Source organism: Sarcophilus harrisii, chromosome 2, assembly GCF_902635505.1.
Source record: "Sarcophilus harrisii chromosome 2, mSarHar1.11, whole genome shotgun sequence".
NCBI lineage: Eukaryota > Metazoa > Chordata > Mammalia > Dasyuromorphia > Dasyuridae > Sarcophilus > Sarcophilus harrisii.
The window spans coordinates 569,936,734-569,960,777 of NC_045427.1; the positions used below are offsets into that span (position 1 = coordinate 569,936,734).

At 34.9% G+C, this 24,044-nt stretch overlaps 1 protein-coding gene across 1 annotated transcript; it reads left to right on the plus strand.

Moving 5' to 3' along the window:
• The first annotated feature begins 1,550 nt into the window (after nt 1-1,550).
• On the plus strand, nt 1,551-23,787 carry PLEKHS1 (pleckstrin homology domain containing S1). The gene is made up of 13 exons (XM_031955873.1): nt 1,551-1,582; nt 4,481-4,569; nt 4,688-4,794; nt 6,118-6,252; nt 7,125-7,200; nt 9,115-9,216; nt 9,557-9,685; nt 12,842-13,060; nt 15,692-15,798; nt 16,452-16,652; nt 17,769-17,870; nt 19,435-19,570; nt 21,926-23,787. The coding sequence occupies exons 1-13, from the start codon at nt 1,555-1,557 to the stop codon at nt 21,992-21,994; spliced, it is 1,500 nt and encodes a 499-aa protein (XP_031811733.1). The 5' UTR covers nt 1,551-1,554; the 3' UTR covers nt 21,995-23,787.
• Nucleotides 23,788-24,044: the final 257 nt, after the last annotated feature.

Sequence of the window (24,044 nt, forward strand, 5' to 3'; positions counted from 1 at the left end):
TGTTCCCTCTTTAAACCTCATATAAAACTTTCATTTTGCAGCTCTCTGATGTACTTATCTTTGTCATCACAGATCTAGACATGGGGGGAGGAGAACTTAGATTTCATCTAATCCAAATTCCACATTTTATAGATAGTAAATGAAATGACCTAATATTACGTATTATAGTTACCTCTGTGTTTTATCCATTTTCCTACCCAAGTATAATTAAATTCAAATTAACAAACATTTATTAATTCTTGTGGTACATAAGGCACTGTACTAGGAAATATGGATATAGAATCTAAAATTAAATTCTTCTTGGAACTGACATTCTGTTGATGTCAATAGGAATTCAATGAATTAACTTCAAAAGCTATGTTGACTTCTATGGTCAAATTAAGAAGAGCTTAAGTTTAGAAGCTTAGCAGTGTATAGTTCAACAATTCTATACTGTTATTGTTGTTAAGTTGTGTACCATTCTCTGTGATCCCATTTAGGGGTTTTCTTGACAAAGACACTGGACTGGTTTGTCATTTCCTTCTCCAGCCATTTTATAAATGAGGAAGCTGAGGCAAAAAGGATTAAGTGACTTGCTCAGGGTCACACAACTAACAAGTGACTGAAGCCCGTATTTGAACTCGGCTCCTCTTAACTCCAGGGAGAGAACTCTATCCACTGCACCACTTAACTGCCTCTCTAGACTCTAAATTACATTTTAAAACAAACTATTATTAATATCTTTTTCTTTTATATCTCCTAATTTTTTCTACTAAGTGCTAGTAGGTGCTTAGTAAATGCTTATTGACTGACTCTTTTAAAATAATTTCACAACTGCTATTCCTCCATATTTTTAAAGGGGAAAAAAGAAGAAGAAAAGGAAGAAGAAAAAGTCATAAAACTTATCTATTCATCAAAAAAGTCTATGCGCCTCCTACCCTTCCTTCCCCCTTGCAAAGAAGATATTTTCTCAAAACACTTCTTTTAGGCTATGAAATTCTACAATGTTCAATTTCAATTTATTTTACATTAATATCCTAAAGGGCTAAGTTCCATAGAAGTGGGGACTGTGTCTTCTCTAAATGTTTTATCTCTTCAAGAGCCAAGAACACTAATGGAGAACACATAGGTGCTTAAATAAATTTGCTGAATATTATTGGCTTTAAACCTCTTCCCTGTTTCATGTCAACTTTCAGTATCACAGATTCTTCCAGGGGGCAAGAGCCCAAGAACCACTTAAAAATCAATAACAGAGGATATGTCCTGCAGAGAATAACTCTGGTACTAATCTTGTATACACCTGCAAAATACCATTGCCTTTACCAAGTTACTGGATGTTTCCTGGGTACAGTTGCTTTTAATCTGTCTTGGGGCAGAAAGTAAAAACCCTGTTTTTCTCATAACTTGACTCACACCCTATTTGTCTAGCATTCTTGTAATAGCTATCACTGGCCTCTTCATCACATCAGAATATTATTATTAGCTGGCTAATCAGTGACATCAATTGTTTATTGTTCAGTGACTAAATAAATCAAGGTTTATGTATTTTTTGACAGGTGGAAGGAGGTATCTGCAATGGCTTCCAAAACTGAAGCTTACTCAGGTAAGAAATTGATTCTATTTCAGAAAGAAAAAAAAAAAGAAATTTTTTATCGGATAAAAAAATTTTAATCAATTTAATTAGAAGGAATCCAGCTTTGGTTTTAACAACAGGAAGTATTCTTGTGGAAGATTCTCCTCTAGTGAGAAGCAGCCACTGTTTTCAGCTGATTTCCTTTCCTTCCTCTTAAGGTGGACAATTGGAATGCAAACTCCTCAGAGGCCAGGGACTGTTTTTGTTTCTCTAGCGCATACTGAAAATGACTGGCATACAGTAGGAACTTAATGAATACTTCTTGAATTAAACTGGAGCTATATACCTTCTTCTCAGACAAGATTTCTTGGACCAGTTTTTTCCATTTGATGATTGGGGAATACCTGAGACAGGTGGCCTTCAGGATAAACTTTTTATTTCTAAACAGATAAAGCAACACAAAAGCCTAGGAAAGCGCTCATGAGGTTGATGCTATCCCTAACCCAGAAAAGTAGCCCGTTATTAATATAGGATCATCAGATTCTCTTTCTAGACCTGAGAGAGACCTTAGAGGTTATCTAGGATTTCAGGATTTATGGTCAGGGTGCCACTGATTGCACCATCCACACTTCATATGTCTATATGGCTCAATGAAATATCAAGTAGAGGAGGGTTGAAGATGGAGGAAGTACTTCTATAAGATAGATAGAATCATCTCAGAAAGACCAGGATTCAAATAAGGCCTCAGACACTTAACTAGTTGTATGGTCACAATCAAGTCACTTAACTTGGATTTGCCTTACCCCACTGGAAAAGGAAGTATCAATTCACTCCAATATCCTTGCCAAGAAAACCCCAGGAGCCATGGAGAGTCTGAACAATGACTGAATGACTCAACAACAATGATCCTCAGTAGAATAGAGCATTCCCATACCCTGTTGATTCTAATGTCTTATCATTATTGATTATTTTCTATTTATCCTGCATTTGCATGTTGTCTCCCCCATTAGACTGTGAGTTGCTTAAGACCAGAGACTGTATTTTGCCATTCTTGTATCTCCAGAATTTAGCACAGTACCTGATATATAGTAGATGCTTAATAAATACTTAATGACTAACCAATTCTCTTAATAGTCTGTGCCCAGAACATTGCTAGGGATAGCGATACCTATCTCTAAAATAATAGTATTAATAGAAGATACAAGACAGCTCCAATAAATTATGTAATATAAGAGAAAGCATTTCTATTTAAGAGAAGGGGAAATAATAGAAAGAGAATTCCTGATTGGTGTTTATGGTATTTAAGCTTGGTCTTAACGAATGGATGGGATTTTAACAGGTGAAGGTCATCATGTAAGTGATAGAAAGGTCATTCCAAATACAGGAAATAGTTTGAACAAAGGCAGAAGTAAATATGTTAATTATGTACAAGTGATGGTGAATAATATAAGTCACCTTGAAACATAGCATATGTGGAAAGGATGAAGAGGAAAGGGGAAAGGCATCATATTGTGCAGGACTTTAAAGGCCAACCAAAGAGTTGGACTTTATTCGATAAACAGTGGGGAGGGTTTTGAACAAAAGAGTTAAATGATCATATCTGTGCATAAGGAAGATTAATCTAACTGTAAGGTTGAAAAGAATGGAGTGATGAAAACCAATTAAAAAGTTGCATGAGAAGTCCATAGCAAACTCTCTACATTTGCAAAAGAAACCTTGTTGAAGTCAAGTTAGTAATTTATTAAGGATTAATTGTTCACTACAGATAATATCCAAAAGTGATGTAGGGAAAACTAGATCTGAAGGAAGTTTGACATTCCTTTTAAGATATCATTACTTCCCCTCTTGCTGTATATACTATATCATATGTGTATATATGATATATATACATATCGTATACTGTGTATATATATATATATCATATACTGCATATAATATACATATACATATACTGCATATAATATATATACATATACTGTATATAATATATATCATATACTGTATATAATATATATATATACATATACTATATATATATCATATACTATATGTATATATATCATATACTATGATAGGAACTGAGGTGCTAAGTGTAGAGTCATTCATTTTGGTGAGTAAGTGGTCAAGAGCAAGGAAGCCCTTTCTGAATTTTTCCATGGAAATCCAGACTTGGATAATAAGAGAAGGAGTGGGGAGAGGAACCTTAATAGCTGTCATTTGCCCTGTCCTAAGGGCTTCATTTAATAAAAGAGTTCAGTTCTTTAATGAAGTTTTTTTTCTCAAATTGAAAAATAAAACAAAAAACAAAAACCAGCAAAAATCACAACCAACATGTACAAAAGAAACCAATCCCTTTTCATTTCACATTTGAAAAGATTCTGCTTTCCAATCTTAAAAAGCAGATGGTAATTTAATTTGATTTTTGTTTAGTTTTGTTTTGTTTTTTGGAGGTAGGTAAAGTGGAAGGTGGATATTATTATTGGAGGGTTTTTTTTTTTAAGACAATAGGCAAAGAAGAACAGATCAAGCTTGTGCTTCAATGGCTAATAATATAACAGAAACAGGAATAAAGCCTTGTTCATGTCTGGAGAACCAGCAAGAGTGAGTCAGAAATGCAAAAGAAAAAGAATAAATAAGAGCTTTTCAGCAGCCAGAATAAAACCAATCTATTACTGCCAATCTCATATGTGACTTTTCTTTCTGCTGAGTTATTATAAGTTTGATGTTTAGGGATGTGTTGTAATTGTTTTGTTACTGTTGTTGTTGATGTTTGTGGGGTATAGTATAGGCATTTCTCCCCAGAACTGAGTCACTTGCAGACCTTGAGTAGATTAAACAAAATGCTTTTCAACTAAACAAGCTCTTTTCATAGACTGACCAGGAACAAATTGAGTAATAGTTCTATTCATTTTTTATTGTTGTTATCAGGCAAACAAGTGCCATTTTATTATGAAAATGAAGTCTGCAGACAAGCCCACTTTATTAAATCACCACCTCCTCAGCTTTTTTCCTCCCAGGTATGGTATTCAATACAATTTAGCAATCCTCCCACAGTCTTCATAAACATTTTCTGCTTCTACTCCCGATCATTTCACAGAGATGTAAAACTCTTTTTTTTTTCTTTTAATTGTACAGGCTTCCTGGAAAAATCGGTTTTTTATCCTGTCAAAAAATGAGAAAAATTGCTACAGTCTTCAGTATTTTAAAGATCATCACTGCCAGGGTTCCATTGAAATTGATCAGTAGGTATAATTTTTATCAACTTCAGATCCTGAAAAATCAAAGTGACTTCATATAAATAGTGAATTTAAGCAATTGATCTAACGAGGCAAACCAATGGTTTTGAACAAAAGGTGATTTTTGTCACTGGAAGACAGTTAAGTTTGAACTCTAAAAAAGAGATGCACAGGGTTTTATTTCACATTCCAGATAATTTAGTTGTTAAAAATCCAAGTAACAATAGTTGAACAAGTTTTTTCTTTTTCAGAGGTTGTGTGTGTGTGTGTGTATGTGTGCGCGCATATGTGTTTCCTCCTGACTAGATAATATTTGGGTATGTCATAACAGAAAGGTGAAAGGATCATTTCATCTATGCAGAACTTTGTTACTCAAATAAGTCATTAAGAAAACATATTAGACTTCTCATATTAACTAATAGTTCAAGAGATAGCAGAGAAAAGGTTTAAGATTTTCTAATAGGAATCCAGGAACTTGAACTAAACCAGAATGAAGCCCAAATTAATACATACACCATACTTTTCCCAAATTTGCATGAACCAAACCCAAATATTAATGCAACCACTAGATTATAAATGGAAAAAAAATTTTTTTAATCAGTTAGTGAACAAGTCTGAACCAGAACCAAATTTAGTTTTTAAGACTACCAAATCATTAGATAGCACAGTGGACAGAGTGTTGGGCTTGGAATGAGGCAAACTTGTTTTCCTGATTCAAATTTGGCCTCAGATACTTACTAGCTGCATCACCCTGGGCAAGGCAGTTAGCTCTGTTTGCCTCAGTTTCCTTATCTGTAAAATGAGATGGAGAAGAAAAGAACCCCTCCAATATCTTTGCTATAAAAGTTCTAAATGGGATGACAGGAGTTGGACATAACTAAAATGACTGAATAACCACAGCAAAACCTAAAATCATCATTGAAATATGCTCTGAAGTATAATAGATATCATATTGGAAACTTTACTTTCTACTTGACTCCAATAGATATTTCATACTTTTTGATTCCTTACATAAAATTATATACCATTTTCCCCCCTCCCAGTTTTTTTTTTTAATATCATTTCAATAGTATATGCCATGGAGTTTTGGATACTGTGCTGAACTTGGAGGTCAGAAAGACCTGGATAAGACTACTACCTCACACTAACTGTCTTACACTGAGAAAGTCACTAAACTTTTTCCAGCCTCTATTTCTTGATATCTAAAATGGGAATTACATCTATGGTACCTATTGTACAGGATCGTCTTGAGGACCAATGAGATCATTTGGGGTGCTTTGCAAATCTTAGAGCACTAGGTAAGTTCCTGCTATTATCATCACTCAACAGAATTTCCAGTATACAAGTTGGAATCAGTAACCATGAGAAAATGGCATCAGTCCAAAAGATGTTTAAATGCTTACCTGATGAGGTGATGTCCATTATAACCCCTAAAAGGGATTACTTTCTCATTGGCAAAGACTGGTGAGTGGTAGAATGAAAAAATATTTCTTTTCTATAATTTTTCTGCTCTTCCTTTATAATTTAATCTGGAACCAATATAGCAGTCAACAAACCCAAATATCATAGCATTCACTTAAAAATGTTTGTTGAATTGAAGATTATGTCAATAGAGTCTATCATTTGTGAAGAAATCCTGATGGTTCTTGCTTTTGAAAAAGCCAACAAGGAGTCTCACAAAAAGATATGTTAAGGGCTAGTAATATTTATTTCAAAAAGATTTGTCACTTAATGAAAAGGGTTTCTTTCAGAGTACATGCTGAATAGAGTACTTATTGATTATTTGAAAATTGATAGAAAAGTTGGGAAACAGCAAGAAATAGACAATTATCTAGGCAAAAAGAACTTTAAAATATTAAGCATCAAAAGCAATTTGGTCAGGATCAAGGTGAAAATGAGACTTCTCTGAAGTTTTCATTGAAGCAAATAGAAAACAAAATACAATTTACAGAAATTCAACAAACTTTTTAGGGAATACTATCTCATACAATCTGGGCAGTTTATTCAAAAGCATAGGCAGTTAGCTACATGCTCAGAGGCACAAAAGAAAAGCCATTAAAAACCTTTATATCATTGTTGTTATTATTTCACATCTTCCTTCTCATTCTTACCTGCTATCCTCAAAGAGGCAACACAAGGATTCATCTTTAAAAGGAAGAGTAGAGAAAACAAGTATAAAGAGAAGGGAATTCTGGGGCCAAATAGATACTGAAGAACAAAACCTTACTTCCTTGCTAATGTTCCCTGGGCTTTTCTAACTTCAAATAGCAGAATCCTGGTTCAAAAGAAATCCAACCACTATTGCTCACCATTAAAACTTTAATTTCCATCAACAGGAGGACAATTGAAGACTGGGTCTCCTTCATATCATCATCTTGCCTAGATTTGAAAGTCACTCATCAGAATGCAAAGGTGATATTCCTTTACTAATAATGCAATAGGCTATCTAAGCCTAACCTTTCAGAAATAAACAATAGAGCTTTCTTCTTGTTTTTCTTGTCTTCCTTTTCCTCCTCTTTGTCCTCCTAGTCCTCTTTCTCTTCCTCCTCCTCTTCTTGTTCTTATTCTTCTTGTTGCTTTTTCTTTATCCTCTTCTTCCTCTTTCTTCTTTTTCTTCTTCTTCTATTATAAGAGCCTGTAATTTTTTTTCCCCTTTGATGATAAGGGGGAAAAGTTTCCTATTTGTCAGAAAAGCTAGATTAAACACAATTTAAATTTTCATTACTGGGGGAGGAGGGAAAGTGACAAGTCTTAAAATGCACTATTTTTAATAGCTGGAACCTTTGAATTTTCTCTCATTGTTATTCACAATAACTTCCTTCTTCATAACTAAATTTAGAATTTTTTTTGGTAAAAAACAAACCAACAAACCAAAAAACATTACTTTTTTTATATTTGTACTTAGTCATTTCAATTAAACAACTTTTTAATTCATTTGATATGGCTCTTACTTAACTAATGTAAGAATTTTGAAGGAAAGCTACCCCTGACAGGACAGAGAAATGGCCCAATTTGACTCAAATTTTAGGATTTCTCTTTTTTTCTATTCTTTACATATTGACTGACCAATACCTCCAAACTTTGATTTTTCTTTACTACATCCTATTATTCTAGTCAACAGGTTAGTCCAATACCTGTCAGGTTCTCCTTGACTAAATATAGATATTCACCTTATTTCCCATTGGTATACCAAGACAGAGACTAATTTTTTTTCCAAGAGATTTGAAATCCAATTCTAATATTTTTAATAAGTGCTTGCTATTTGTACACAATGGATTAAGTGGAGATAGAAAGACAAAATGAATCAATACCTGACCTGAAGAAGATTACATTGTACTGGGGAAAGACAATGTAGTTGAAAACAAATAAAGACACAATAATTTTAGTGGAGACAGCAATTACTGTAGCGATCAGGAGAAAAAAATCTCTAGGAGGTAGCACTTGAACTTAAAACTTATAGGTAAAACTAGGGATTCCAAAGGATAGCAATGAGGAGATGGAGTATTCCAGACATGGGTCACAGCCTATGCAAAGGTACAGAGGATGGATTTTACTAACATGTTAGAAAATTAAGTTAAATAAAATTAATTTATAAAATACTATTAAATATAAGGCTCTAGATTTTATACCTAATCTAGTCATAGAATTCAACACAACTTTTTGATCAATTCACCTATTAATAATAATAGTTACCATTGTACAGTATTTTAAGGTTTACAAAGTGAAATATAATTTATTTTAGCCTCAAAACAACCCTGAGACTATCGTTGCTTTCATTATTCCTATTTTACAGATGAGAATTAAGAAGCCAAAATAGATTAAATAGCTTGCCAAGGGCTACACAGGCTAGTAAGTGAGTAAATGCAAAAGAGAGATCTGTTTTGAACTTAGTTCTTCCAGACACCTGGTCCAGTACTCTATCCACTGTTTAAATGCCTCCAGTCGTCCAAATCAGTAGAATTTAAACTCCTTGAGAGCGGGAATTTTCATTTTTTGTTTTTTATGCCCCAGTACATAGTAATTGTTTAGTTTATTTATTGAATTAAACTGATGTCACTTATCTATGACACAGTCCCACAACATCAGTACCAAGTATAGCATCATAATGAAGTTACAGCATTCCAAGACAAAAAGAATTTCTATGTATACATATACACAAATACTACTAAATTTTTATGTATAGTTGGTTTAGAATACCTTAAAAAATGATTCAACATCTTTTTCCTTTGATTTTCTTTAAGACTCCATAAGACATAAGCAATGTAGTCAGATCTAAAGAAAATGTTTCTACTCCCTCTCATATTCATGCTCTCTTTGTATTTCTAGAATATAAATCTTGTGAATCAAGACGCCAGAAACAAGGCCAGTGTTGTACAGCCTCTTGACTCTAAAGAGAACATCTATCAAATCATTTCAGAAATTGATGATGTAAGAAAACAAGTATTTAACTCAACCAAAGGGGAGCTCAAATGTAAATATATCAACTTTCTAAGCATACCATCTGGGTGACCTTGGAAAAGTAACTTCCCTTTCTGGGTCTCAGTTTCCCTATCTGTAAAATAAGGGGTTTGAACAAGGCCATCTCTAGGTCCTGTTGGCTCTTAATCTAGTGATATTTAACTAAACACCTTGATCCAGAAATCAAGATTGGTAAACAATACTGATGTTTAGGAAAAATTTAGCTGCAAGTTCTCATGAGTACTTTTTTATCTGAAAGTTTTAAGTTAGTCGAGGGCAAGGATAATGCTTCATTAACATTGTTCCTTAGGATGTGCAAGAGAAACATTTCTCAGAAGAGAGAAGACCTGTTTCCTATCCTGGCCATTGTTCTGATTCTCTTAATTCATCAGAGGGCAAAATCTGCTCAAGTCTTCCAAGAAACAGTCTGCCAGACATGGTAATTAGTTACCTCTTTCATATTTATCTGCCTATATGATATTAAACCCTTCACTCTAACACACTTAGGATTTAAATAGATTTTGGTTTTTCTTATTCATAGCAATAAAATTGGAAATTTGTCCCTTTTCCTTGAAATACTTTCCACTACACAAATGGCTCTCCACTTAAATAAAATTTCTCTTAAATGTGGTCTAAGTTTTTAAATAAGACTTCAGAGCTTTATTTTACCAGGATCCAAGATTCTTCCCTCAGAACTGGAATATGGCATGGCATAATAGAAAGGGTATTGAACAGGGCAGTAAAGAGATATTTTATATCAGCTCTACCCTTAACATTAAAATAATAATTTGTCCTGTCTGGATCTCAATTTGTTCATTTATAAAAATGTAGGTGTTAGACTAGATGATTGTTCCAGCTCTGATTCTGATTTTGATTGCTCTCAGGAAAATTTTGTCCAGGGATTGTATGTCTCTAGGGAGATAGCTGTCACTAAAGGGAAGGTCACTTGACTGCCTAGAAACTCAAAATTCTTTCTCCTTATGAGAGGCCCCTACTAGAGTATAATTACAAGTTTAGAAAACTGTAAAAAAAAAAAAATCCCTGGGGAAGGTAGAGACCCACCAGTCAGTAGATAATTGTGTTAACTCTTTCAAGGCTCAAGTGAAAGTTCTTTGTTTTTGTTATCCTACAACGAACATTGTTAGTCTAAATGTTTGCACAGGAACTCAAGGCCTTTTGTCCTTTCCTGTGGAGATCCAAACATGAACTCCCTTTCAATATTCCTAGAACAATTTCTAGGCAGAAAAATAAGTAGTTAAGTTCTAATGTTTCCTTTAGAAACAATGGGTGAGTGAATGAGACAAAAAGAGAGCTAAAGAGAAATCTCCAATATTAAATATGGCATGTGTAAGTCTAGCACTTTGACATATGGGTTATATTTTGGCTGTGTGCTCCTTTTCATTTGCAGAACTTGGATTCATTTTTTAATTTATTTTTAATTTTATTTTTTTTTATTGTTGAGACAATTGAGATTAAGTGACTTGCCCAGAGTCAGTCAGCTAGGAAGTATTAAGTGTCTGAGGTCAAATCTGAACTCAGGTCCTCCTGACTTCAGGGCTCGGCTCTATCCACTGAACCACCTAGCTGCCCTGTATTCATTTTTTAAAAAAAGATACAGAATATTACCATTTTAATCCCTTTATAATGTCTAGGTTTTCTAGGGCCAAAGTCACTTTTCTGATCAATTCCCTTCTCTTACCTTGCTCAGCCTATTTCTTCCCAGATGTCAAACTTCACCTCTACTTTTAACAAGATCAATTTTGCTGGATAAAACTCCATGAAGCAGATTGAATAAAGAATAGAACACTAGACCTGGACTCTTAGAGCCTTAAGTTTAAATCCTGCCTCAGACACTAATCGATTAACTCTTGGCAAGTCATTTAGCTTCTCAGCTTCAGTTCACTAATCCATAAAATAGCGATATTAATAGTACCTACTTCACAGGACAGTTGTAAGTATCAAATGATATAAAATATGTAAAGCATTTTGCATGTCTTAAAATCTTAAATCAAAATCTTAAAATCCTATATCTATCATAATTATTATAAATATTTATTATATTTATAATTTATTTAAATATATTATTATAAATTATTATTATCTTCAAAGAATCAAACTGTTTCCTCAGATTTTCTCACTCCCCAACTTTGAGTTTAAGTATCAAATGATATATTACATGCAAAGCATTTTCCATATCTTAAAATCATATATATATATATCATAATTATTATTATCTTCAAAGAATTGAACTTTGTTTCCTCAGATTTTCTTACTCCCTAACTCTGAGTATAATCAATGAGTGATGCTACTCATGGATGTACTTCAGTGCTAAGGTGGCTTTCCAAAATGATATCGTTTTCTTTCCTTGGAGGTCCAATTCCCCTCCCTCTCATCTCTTCTCATTAATCAAGCACACACTAATGAAGTGTGACATTTCATTTTGAGTAGTTGGTAGGTCTCCAGCTCCTTAGTATTTTATATGGATTAGATATATCACATATGTTAAAACAGCTTGTCTCTGATATTCAAGTAAATGGGGAGAGAATTGGTGTAGAATGTACTGGTGTGACTTCCTCCCCTACTTTTAATTTCTGAGATTCCCCATCTTTCAGAGTTAATGATACTGTGTGGAATCCTTTGTACTTAGCTTCCGTGATTGTTAACCTTCTTGAGGTAACAAAGAAGCACTGTGTTGTTCTTTATTAAGGGGGTCCCCCTTTTGTCCATAGTCCAGTGCCAACCTCAATGTGGGCAAGGAGCACGGTGATACACTCACTATTGCACGTTCCCTCGAGAACATATAGAACCTATTGAAAGTCCTTACATTGAGCCATTGTTCTTAAAAGGACTGTGTCTCCTTTTACCTGCCATCCATAACAGTTAGGAACAAGTTCAATACCTAAAGGGGGAAGCAGGGAGGAAAAAGGGAATCATTATACTACTTTGGAGTCCATCATTCTGACAATGGTATGATTAATGCTATGAAATTGCATTGCTATGGAAACAAGAGATGTCCACAAGCAGAATATAAAGGAGGTTTGCTCAGCAGGACACAAAAAGGTTCCCTGCAAATAGTCAGCAGAGTAATTACCTTATCCTCCAGCAATGCCTGATAGTAGGAAAGAATGCCAAAAGAGACAGCTCAGCAATAGAACTTAGGGACTCAGAAAAAAAATCAGCAAAGAAAAATACTCATCCAGCCTAACAGTTCCCAATGGCAGAACAAAGCCTGAAGAATGAAGAGCATTAGACTGGAGTCAGCTGATTTGAATTCCAGGCTCTGCCACATCTTTTATATGACCTTGGCTGAGTTTTTATGCCTCAGTTTTATCATCTATCAAATGAAAGGACTGAAATAAATAACCTCCCAGTTCTATTTTAGTTCTAACATCCTAAAATTTTGAAATTGTTATTAGGAAAAAACAAATGGGAGGCACAAAAGAAATGCTTATTTTGATAGAACTCTATGTAGTCAGTTGAAAGAGTTGAAAGTTTCATGAGCAAGGGAATTAGGATTTTGAAAGTTGAATTAGTAGATCTTTTAATCTTCTCTGATGGAGAAAAACAATAAATTTGTTTGTTTTGGCTTTTCCAGAAAACATTTGCTCTCACTCGATCATATGCGGTGAAATTGAAAACACTTAATTATCTTCCCATGTCCCAAAGGAAACATAATTTTCTTCGTAAGCAGCAAATAGAAGGGAATTCTTCAAAACCCAGCCAGTCTCCTCTGATGAGTGATTTAGCTCCTGAGAACCAAGAAGAGACAAAAGAGGAGAATCATTATCTTAGTCCTCGAAGTATTCTTGCTCAGGTACTCCTGTCAATAAATCTTGCTGAGAGACTATAGTTTGACCAGCATTTTACTTGACACTATAAGGAATGCAAAAAGAACCTTTAAGAAGTTTATAATCTAATGGGATTTAGCCTATATGTGTTTGCCTTGTTAGACATACTCTAATAGGGTAGGACTGTTATTGTTGTTTGTCCTTCATTCTCAAAAAACTCCATGACATCAGGGAGGTAATATTCATGACATGCAACTGAGTTGGGTTTAAGTGAAGGAGGGCTGCCTCACCTTCCCTTCCAGAGACATCTGGGGTCCAGTGGCCAGATATAGACCAGAAGGACTGGAGAGCCCTGGATGAAATGGGAGACCTTGGTCTTTTTAACCTAAGGTCTTTAACAGATCTCAGTTTGACTGAGGCTGCATCCATTCAGTGATTAAGGCTGGAAAGAAATGAGGTTGGGACTAGGTAGAGTTAGAACTATAGAATCTGGATTTTGGCCCGTTTCTGTGATCTTGGATAAGTCTTTCTGACCCTCAGTCTCCTCACTGGAAAAACTGGGATAATAATATTTGTCCCACCTTCATCCAAGAATTGTTATAAAAATCAAAGATGTAAGGTACATAAAGTGCTTTATAATTTTAAAGTGCTTTTTAAAATTCAAGCTGTTATCTATAATTAGACAAAATGAACATATGTGAAACATGAAATTAGGAAATTTCACTGAGAAGACTAAGGATATTGAATATATCTGCATTATGTCCTATCTAAGTGCCTCTCGTTCCAGTTCTTCAAACTTTGAAGCAGCAGCATCTTTTTTCTACCCCTATCCTCCAGTTGCAGAAAGCAAGGTGTTTCTAGGACTCCCTGTGTTTGCCTTGATGTCATTCATTTTTCTTTCTTCCATGACCTTGTTCTAGGAATTATTTCCTTTTAGTCTTTCTTCCTTTCCTATTGATTGCTTTCCATCTGCCTAAAAATGTTCAGATCTCCTCAAATCTAAAAAAGTCCCCCAAACTTCAAAAAAACAAATCTTTCTTATACCTCATTTAGCTACTATCCCATCTGTCTTCCTCTTCACTGCTCAACTTCTTGAAAAAAGCAGTTCACTTGATATCTCTATTTTTTCACTATCCATTCTACTCAAAAAACTACAATGGGTTCTGTCTTCTACTGGAACAGTTTTCATAAAGTGTAACAATGGTCATATTCTATAGTATTTTATTTTTCCAAATACATGTAAAGATAGCTTTCAACATTCATTTTTGTAAAACTTTGAATCCCAAATTTTTTTCTCTCTCCCTCCTTGCCTCCCCCTCTCCAAAACGGCAAGCAATATGATATAGGTCATACATATACAATTCAGCAATGGCCATATTCAATGACATTTTTCAATCATTCTCTTCCCTGAACTCTCTGTAGGCTTTGGCGACCCAACTATCACCTCTTAATAGATACTCTTTTCTTGTCTTGGATTCTGTTTCTCCAAGATTTCCTTCTACCTCATTCTTCAAGAATTGTTGTAAAAGTCAAAAAAAATAAGGTATATAAAGTGCTTTTTCATTGCAGAATGTCTTATAAATTCAAGATGTTTTCTGTCATTAGACAAAATGGACACGTGACCTCATATGGCACTTTTGTTCTTCATTATGCAATGTTCATTGGTTGAGAACAATCCCAGACTGGAAAAAAAAGTTTTTAAAAAAGTTTATTAAGTCAAAAGGGGATAAGATTTAATTATCTCTTTATAAATTGTTGTATTCAATAAGTACTTATTAAAAAACAACTATGTACAAACTTATTATTAAAAGGAATATAGAGATAATTGATCATTGTCTCTGCTCTCATGGAACTAATAATCTAGATGAGGGATATGGCACATACAAAACTATATTGTAACCACATATCTGTGAAGTGAAGTGAAGGAGACTTAATAGTTGAGGACCTTGGAATTACCAAAATTACTAACCCAAGCATGTATGCAAAGAAATAAAAAGAAGTTGGCAAAATGGGGAGGAAAAAAGAGTTCATTTTGAAAGATTGTGGAAAATATTGAACAGGAGAGTGAGGACAAATTATTTAAGGCTTTAAAATTCAAGCAGAATAATTTGCACTTGATGCAGTAGACTATTAGGAGTTACTCTGTGTGTGTGTGTTTGTGTGTGTGTGTGTTTGTGTGTGTGTGTGTGTGTGTGAGAGAAAGAGAGAGATCACCACTGTTCACTATATGATGGTATATATCTTCTGAGTCTCTAACGTCTAAAATTTGTGGTCGACACTTTAGCCCCGTTAGAAAACTGCCTTGTTTCACTATGCACTAAAAATATTGGATAGATAAATAGAACATGACAGCTATGAACTCCAAATAATTGTAAATGGTCAGTTGTTCCATAAAAGAATTACATGTGTCATAAGCATAAGAAAGAAAAGCCTGGGCTTCTCTTGTTTAGGGACTTTTTTGTCTGTTGAGCTCTTATTGCCATAACCTGATTGGATATTTCCTAGAATGACCCTTCATTTAATGTGATCTTGTACTTACCTCAGTGCTCAGGGCAATCAGAAGTATGACAAAGGATCAGAATAAGAAAGAAAAAGACAAAGGGGTGTACCTCTTCCCCCTTAAGGCTATTCCTATTTTTATGTTTGTTGGTCTGTAGTTGAACGATATAATTGCTTCCAGTGAAGACAAAGAATTTGCTGAATCCAAAGAATCAGACCAAGTCTCCAAGCCAACTGATCATCTCTACATGTTAATGAAATCTTGGTATGTATGATTAATCAGTTATAACCTGTAGATTAGTTTTTTTTCCTGGAGCAGTTTCTGCTGCAACCTAAAATGAATATCACCATCAATCAAGACATCTGCCCAGCCTTTTGATTTTTTTATATCCCATAAAAGTAAGAGTTGTCCACTTACTCACAGATGAGCTATATCAGGACGTGTCCCCTTTTCTGGGAAAGTTATCTTAGAATCAATTTTTTAAAACTTGGCATCCCCTCCCCTGACACAGTTTTTTTGGTTCTCCAAAGGCAGTGAAGTGTGATAAAAAGTGTAGGGTTTTTTTTTAATGGATTCAAATCCCAGATCTGCCACCTGTGTAACCTTGGAAACTGAATCTCTCCAGATCTCAGTTTCTACATTTTTAAAATAAGGGGTTATATCAGATAATCTCTATAGTTTCTTTCTATAGTCTCAGTTTCTTCTAAGTCTATGATCCTCTGACTTGTCCCATCCCCAAAAGCAATGTAGAAAGCTAATTTTAGTTCTATGTCCATTTTAGAAGATTAGTTTATTTTATCTGATTCCAAATGTAACTTTGATGATTAGATGTGCTTCAAGGCTTTGTTAGTTTTTCACTTCACTGATAGCTCTTTGATTCTCTTTCACGATGATTGGTTTAAATGATTATATTCTAGTTTTGATGAAGAGAAATTCCAGCAATCTTTCAATAGCAAAGAAGAAGCTCTTCCAGCAAACCAGGATGAGGGACTCAACCTGCAGAGACAAGAGGAAAGAAACAAGTCATGTCATTCATCCAGTAGCAAAGAACCAAAGACTGAGAACCAGAAAAGGAGATTGAGTTCACTTTCCATTGTGCAGCTATCCAGAATAATCAAGTAATGTCTTATGTTTCCAAACTTACGTTTCATGAGTATAGGAGTAGACTGGGAAATCCTTTTTAATCTGTTGACACCAGCCTTACAACAGATCTAAGAAATCTCCTAGACTCCAAATAATCCCTATTCTTTTTTAGCCAAGACTCTATCCAAAGGAAAGCTTTAAGAAAAACAGAAACTGTATTGTGGGAAATATGCATGGTGTGGGTGCCCAACTTCAATATTCAAATGCTCTCTGGCATTAAAAGTTTACCAATCTTTGTTAAAAACCAGGAAAGAAAATCTCAGGATCTGTGCATTGTCAGTTATTATTTAGTGAGGGCTCCATTTTTTCACTTTCCCTGATTTCTTCCCATACTTAAATATCTACAGAAGATAAATATATATTTGGAAGAATTCAGCAATCTAGCATTTCTTAGCTTCTTTGCAAAATCAAGACATTCCCACTGCCCCCATCTCTCCCAAAAATAATTAATGCATATTAAAAATATGTTCCTTATAGCCTAGTGAGTATTATGTAAATGAGAAACTAGGAAATATTATATATAATTAGATATTTCATAGGATCATAGAATCAGAGCTAGAAGGAACCCTAGAGACAGGCCATCTAGTCCAATCCCTTAATTTTACAGGGGAAACTGAGGTTTATCCAGGGTAAATGGCTTGCCCAGAGTCACACAGCTGGTATCTGAGCCAGGATTCTAATCCAGACATTCCTGACCCTAAATCCAATGTCCTAACCACTATACTACACTGCTCCTGCAAAGTAATAATAATAATAATAGCAATAGTAACTAATATTTTTATGGCACTTACTATGAGCAAGGCACTGTGCTGCTTTGCAATTATTACCTCATTTGATCCTCACAACAACCTTGAGAGGTAGTTATCTCAATTTTACAGATGAGTAAATTGAGGCAGAGTTAAGTGACTTGCTCAAGGATCACAAAGTTAGTAAGGATCTGAGGCTATGTTTGAATTCAGATCTTTCTAACTCCAGACTTGGAGCTCTATCCACTGTACCACCTACCTGCCCCACAAGTAGAGACTAAAACTTAGCTTACTCAGAACTGGTTAGTTATGTGACCTGATTTTTCCTAATGAACTTTCTCACAGTAACATACCTGCTGGAAGCTCCCTGGAAGAAGTGGATGTGTTCCTTTCCAAGAATGACATCAACAAATACCTGACATTCACCCAAGCTATAGGTCATATATGGTAGGTATGTCATAGACCTTGGTCACAGGTATGAGCAGTATGACTGTTATGACTCTTATTTTCTCTTATATTTCTCTAGAACTTCTTAACACTTTTTATATTGTGGAACCCTTTGGCAGTCCAGTGAAGCATCTAGATCCCATTACAGCAGAATATTTTTAAATGCATAAAATAAAATACATAGGATTATAATATTATATGTATACATATATAGAAATACAGTATCAGGGAAAAAAAATTTTTTTAAGTTCATAAAACCCAGGCTAATAACTCCTGTCCTATGGTTTCAAGAACAGTACTGGGCACATGATAAATAAATGCTCAATAAATATTTGTTAATTGACTAATGCCATTATTAATGGAAAGAGCATTAGACTGGGAGACTGGAAATTGAGTTTTAGTTTCAGCTTAATGACTAACCTTGTGTGTGTATCCTTAAATAAGTCACCTTTTATAATCTGAATCTCACATTCTTCTTTTGTAAAATAAGAGGATTAGATATGCTCCTCCTTTCTTTTTTGCAGAAGAAGCAGATTGTTGGTAGGTGTGGAACTCTCCACATATTGTCAGACTTGGTAAATGTTTTAATTTGCTTTGTCGAACTCTTGTTTTCTCTTTTTTTCCTTTATTAAAAAGGATATCTCTGGAGAAAGGGAAGAATGGTACAATGGGGAGAGGAGGAGAGACGAATATATTTAGAAATGAAAGGCATATGAAAAGCAACAATGAAATAAGACCAAAAGATCAAAAAGAAAAATTTTAATGTTTATATAAAATAAGCAGATGGTTTTTTTAAAGCCACTTAAAATAATTAGCATAGAATGTAGAACTGGAACTATTTATAACCATAAACATGTTTAATTTTTTTAATTTGTGAGTTAAAAACTCATTGTTAAAATGAATAGATGATCTTGTCTCTTCAAGTGTTAAGATTCTGTAATTCTACCTTACTATTTAAGTCACTCCCAAAATCCCATCTTTTATAGGAAGGCTTTCTTTTTAAAATTCTTATCCTGATCCTCTTTTTATTTCTCATTTCTCTTGTATAGATAGCTTGTTTATAGTTATTTATTTTTATGTTGTTTCCTATTTCCCCATTAGATGGGGATCTCGAATTCAGGGCCTCTCTTTTGCCTTTTTGTTTCCCTAATACAGATGTCCTCAAACTTTTAAAATCGGGGGTCAGTTCACTGTCCCTCAGACTGTTGGAGTTAAAAACAAAAACTTTGTTTTGTGGCCTTTAAATAAAGAAACTTCATAGCCCTGGGTGAGGAGAATAAACATCCTCAGCTGCTGCATCTGGCCCATGGGCCGTATTTTGAGGACCCCTGCGTGCCTAATATCACACATAGCACAGTAACCAGTACATAGTAGGCACTTAATAAATGTTGATTATTGATTGTTCAAGTAATGTGCAACATAGTGAACTACAGAAGTTACTAATGTTACCAACATTGTTGGAGACAGAGCCATATATGGGTTAAAGGGATAAATCACACTTTTGTTCTGGTCATCTGATGTCTCACACCTGTCTTGCCTGCCCTTGGCTATCTCCCTGCTGCAGTGTGGCTCAGTGGGAAGGTCCCCCACATTTGGGATGTATATTTCACCAAGGAGATCGCCTATCAGCTGTGAATGACCTTAAGCCTCATAACCTGGAGGAGGTGGGCTTATTCCTGGACAGATCCTTAAAGAAGGAGGTAAGCTCTATTGGCTTGAGGCAGGACAAAAAGAGAAAGAAAAAAAATGAAATATTATCATTTTATACTTTCCAAAACTTACACATAAAGTCATAGCTTTGGAACTGGAAGGGATTTTTATAAAGGACATTGAAATCCAGAGAGGTAAAGTAATATAACCTTGATAGTAAATAAAAGATTCTGAATTTGAACTCAGATCCTCTGTTTCTGAACTCAATAGTTTTTCAACTGACTTTCATCCTTATTATCTCATTCTTCACAGAAAACTGTGAGATAAGAGGGCAAATTCTTTAATTGCCTATGTTGTGTAAATGAAAAAATAGAGACTCTGGGAAGGTAAATTCAAGCTCATCCTCCTAGTCAGTGACAGAGCTGTGGAGGACAATACTTTTGTCCAATGATCAGAAGTAGGACCTGGGTACTAAGTTATCCTCAATAATATCCTCTCATCCTATGAGATAACATGGCCAGGATGTTATTCAGGAATCTGAACCAGTCTGGAAATTGAGCCCAGAAAGAAGCTATTGCCAGTTTCCCAGCAGGGCCATCCTTCATGTATCAAGATGATGACTATATTCCTGTTAGACCTCTTAAAAATGCAGCTCAATATATCTCACTTCTCTCTCCCTCCCCCTCACAACCCCTATCCTCATCATAAACCCCTAAGAGGTGACAACCTGGCAAAGCAGACACATGGTATAGTTAGAGTACATATTCACCTACATGATGATTTGGGAGTCCAGGAAGGTCCCTTACTCACTGAATATCTCTACCTTGATGCTTAAAATTCCCCAAACAGCAAATTATCCCTTCTTCTAGAGAAAGGATCTCTCTGTTGATAGTTCTATTTTAAAATTATGCTTTAGGGAAGAGTGTCTAGAACTTCCCACTTCCCATCTAATTTTAGCCCAGAAAGAGGTGTTAGACCAGTTCCTTCAGATGACAAAGGCAGACCATCTTTTTTAGTTTTGTTCATTTCATGGGTTGTCCTGATCTGGAAGTTAATCACCTTCTAGTAATGAGTCTCTCCATGCTTAGCTAGATCGGGTCTCAGAAAAGATGCATCTCTTAAAGACAAACTTAAGATTTTTGGACCTGCCAAAGATTAAACTTCATTGGCTTAGCATTTGAGAGCCCAAGGTTTTACCTCCAGGCTATCAGGAGGCATCAGTGTGTAGCACGATTTTATCAGAGGAATAATATCTACTCCCAGCTCAATAGCATGTAGATTTTACAAAGCACTTTTCACAAAACTGTAGACAATACAGGCAATTCCATCCCCATTTTTAGAGGAGGAAATTGAAGCTTAGAGTGGTGAAATAACTCATGTAAAGTAACCTAAGGCAAAATTGGGCCCTCAGACTCTTAATCGTACTAGTTGTAGGGTACCCCACTCCTACATTCAAAGCCTTAACCTGAATTTTTCAGCTCCCTTTTCGATAGGAGAGACAGAGGAGAAAGATAGCACGCTTGGCTGGCTGGGAGATGCCCCGAGAGAAGTAATGAGAGGGAAAGAAGGGAGAGAACAGAAAAGAGAGACATGTAGGGAGAGGAGAGAAGGAAGAGAGTCTGAATGAAATTTGTGCCTGGAGCTGAAGCTGCCTGTCAGGCTTATTTTGAGCCATTTATTTCACTTTTCATGAAATCATCTCTATCTGGATATTGTTCACCTGGCTCTGTCAGCAAGGCTCTAGCCACCAGAGGCCAGTGTATTCCAGGAAAACCAACATTCTCCTCTCAATGTGAATTTAAAATGCACAGAGTGCTGGATCTGGAGTCAAGGAGTCTCATGATAGATATAGAACTGTCCTGAGTTCAAATCCAGCCTGAGACACTTCCTAGCTGTGCGACCAGGGAATGCCACTTAGCTCTGCCTCTGCTTCCTCATGTATAAAATAAACTGGAGAAGAAATCCACTCTGGATCTTTGCCAAGAAAACTCCAAATGGGATCATAAAGAGTCAGACAAGACTGAACCACAATAAAAATTCCCACCAGCCCAGAGAGTATATTAAAATATTTTCTTTGATGAGAGCTGCAGTTGATTTGATGAGAACTCATTATCTTGGGAAAAAATCTTTTTAGGACTATATATGTGTTTAGATAGATAGTTGTATATGTGTATATATATATATATGTATAGAGGTATATATATATGATGCTATATGTATATATTATACATATATTATATGTATTTATGTATAGGTATGTGTAGATACGTGTATAGATATACATAGGTCAGCATACATGTATGTGAATGTTTACCTGTTTGAATTTGTGTTCATGTATATGTACAATGTATGTATCTGCATTTATGTGTGTGAATGTCTACATTTCTTTTCCTCTGTTTCATAAGGTGAAGTTGACCATCTGCCGGATCCCCGATTCAGATAAATTCCATACTGTGACCTGTGCCTGCTCTTGAAAAGTACCCTTTTGGCTAAGGCTGGGGTATCCACTATCTCCTCTTCAGATAAGTGGTGAAAGAATATGAATAAAGAGTTTTCAGTAAGAATTTCAAATATGAATGAAAACTAACATATAAGAAGGATGCTTCAAATTACTACTAATAAAACACAAAATTGAAACAACTTTATAGTTATATCCCACATCCAGCAAACTGAAAAATGACAGAAGATGAGAAGAGTCAATGGTGGATGTGCTGACAAAGGGGCACAGCCATATATTATAGGTGGAAACATTGATTAGTCCAATCATTCTGGAAAACATTTTGGATTTAGGTGAAGTAAGTAAAATAGCTGCCAGGTATAAACAATAAGGTAATCAGGAACAAAAAGACAGTCCCTATTTTTGTCTAAATTTATATTTTTGTATGTGGTAGCAAAAAAACTGGAAGCAGAGTAGATGTCCACTCATCAGAGAATGACTAAATAAAATTTTTCAAGTGAATTTATGGGATATTCCTATGCTATAAGAAATAATAAACATCATGAATACAAAGAAGCATGGAGAAACTTATAGCAACTGTTTCAAAATGAAGTGAACAGAATCAAGAAATCATTTACACAGTGACTCTGACATTGTAAACGAGTGTCCAGCTCTGCCTAAGGATACTTTACATGATTTATTTCACTGCTCTAAGTTTGTTTCCTCCTCTAAAAAATGGGGATGAAAATGTCTGTGTTGACTACAGTTTTGAGAAAAGTGCTTTACAAAACGTAAATGCTATTGACCTGTGAGCAGCCATTATTGCGCTGATAAAGTCCTACATACTGATATCTCCTCAGAGCCTGGAGGTAACCTTGGGCTCTCAAGTGCTAAGGCAATGAAGTGAAATCTCTGGTAGGTTCAAGAGACTTAAAAGGATTTGAGTTTGGCTTCAAGAGCTGCATCTTGCCTGAAATCCAGTTTACCTAAGCATGGGGAGACTCATTACTAGAAGGTGATTAGCTTTCCGGGAGGGACAACTCAATAATAATAACAAAAATCAAAACAATTCTTTATAATAATAATAATAATATCTTCTTGTCTCGTTGAATCAGATGGAAGATTACAGATATGGAACACTACATATAACACAAAATTTTTTTTTCAAAATGTTGGCTGGTTTTAATGAACTATTTTCTTTATCTTTAAAAGAAATTCTTTATTATAAGGAATGGTTCTATAGGAAAGGGCAAGGGGGAAAAATACAGTGGAAAGTGGAAACCAAAGGTATCCATATTTTTTAAAAAGAATCAAAGTAATATTACTTAAGGCTAATATGGGTCTGGGTGGGCAGTCTTAATAATGATGCTTATGGTGCAGTGAATAAAGCACCAATCCTGAAGTCATGTGAACCTGAATTCAAATATGGCCCCAGATACTCAATACTTATAAGCTATGTTACTCTGAGCAAGTTACTCAACCCCAATTGCCTTGAAAAAAAAATAATAATAACAATAAAATAAGGATCCTAGTTTGTTGAAAGAACTTTTCTAATGTAACCCTGACAGAAAAGACTGGGGAAATGAGTCTATCCCCCACTCATTTTTCAAATCCATCTTGATTGTCCCAAAAACCTAAAGGAAAAGAAGAGTTTGAAACTGTTAAAAATTACAGAGAGGTCAAGAATGAGGATTGAGAAAAGGTCACTGGATTAAGATACTGAATAAGTCATTTAAGACTTTGGGTCACAGCTTCTACATCTGAAATATGGAAATAATAGTCACAAAGATTCATTTTCATGAGTTCAAATGTAGTGCCAGCCTAGCTATGTGACCCTAGATAAATCACTTAACCCTGTTTGCCTCAATTTCCTTGTCTGTAAAATGAGCTGGAAAAGAAAAATGGCAAACTACTCCAATATTTCTAGCAAGAAAACCCCAAATGGAATCACAAAGACATGACTGAAAACAACTAAACAACACAAAAAAATAATAACCATAAATTTTTTTCAATGTCTTAATAATTGATTTGGATTACATTTTGTATGTACTAAAATATTTTGCAAAAATAAAATGTATATTTCTAGT

Bases quoted from the DNA above. Each gene is read 5' to 3' on its own strand.
- PLEKHS1 (XM_031955873.1), top strand. From the start codon at position 1,555: ATGGCTTCCAAAACTGAAGCTTACTCAG. The intron at 4,795-6,117 runs GTAGGTATAATT...ATCACTCAACAG, and splicing joins GGTTCCATTGAAATTGATCA to AATTTCCAGTATACAAGTTG. The intron at 17,871-19,434 runs GTAGGTATGTCA...TCCCTGCTGCAG, and splicing joins CAAGCTATAGGTCATATATG to TGTGGCTCAGTGGGAAGGTC.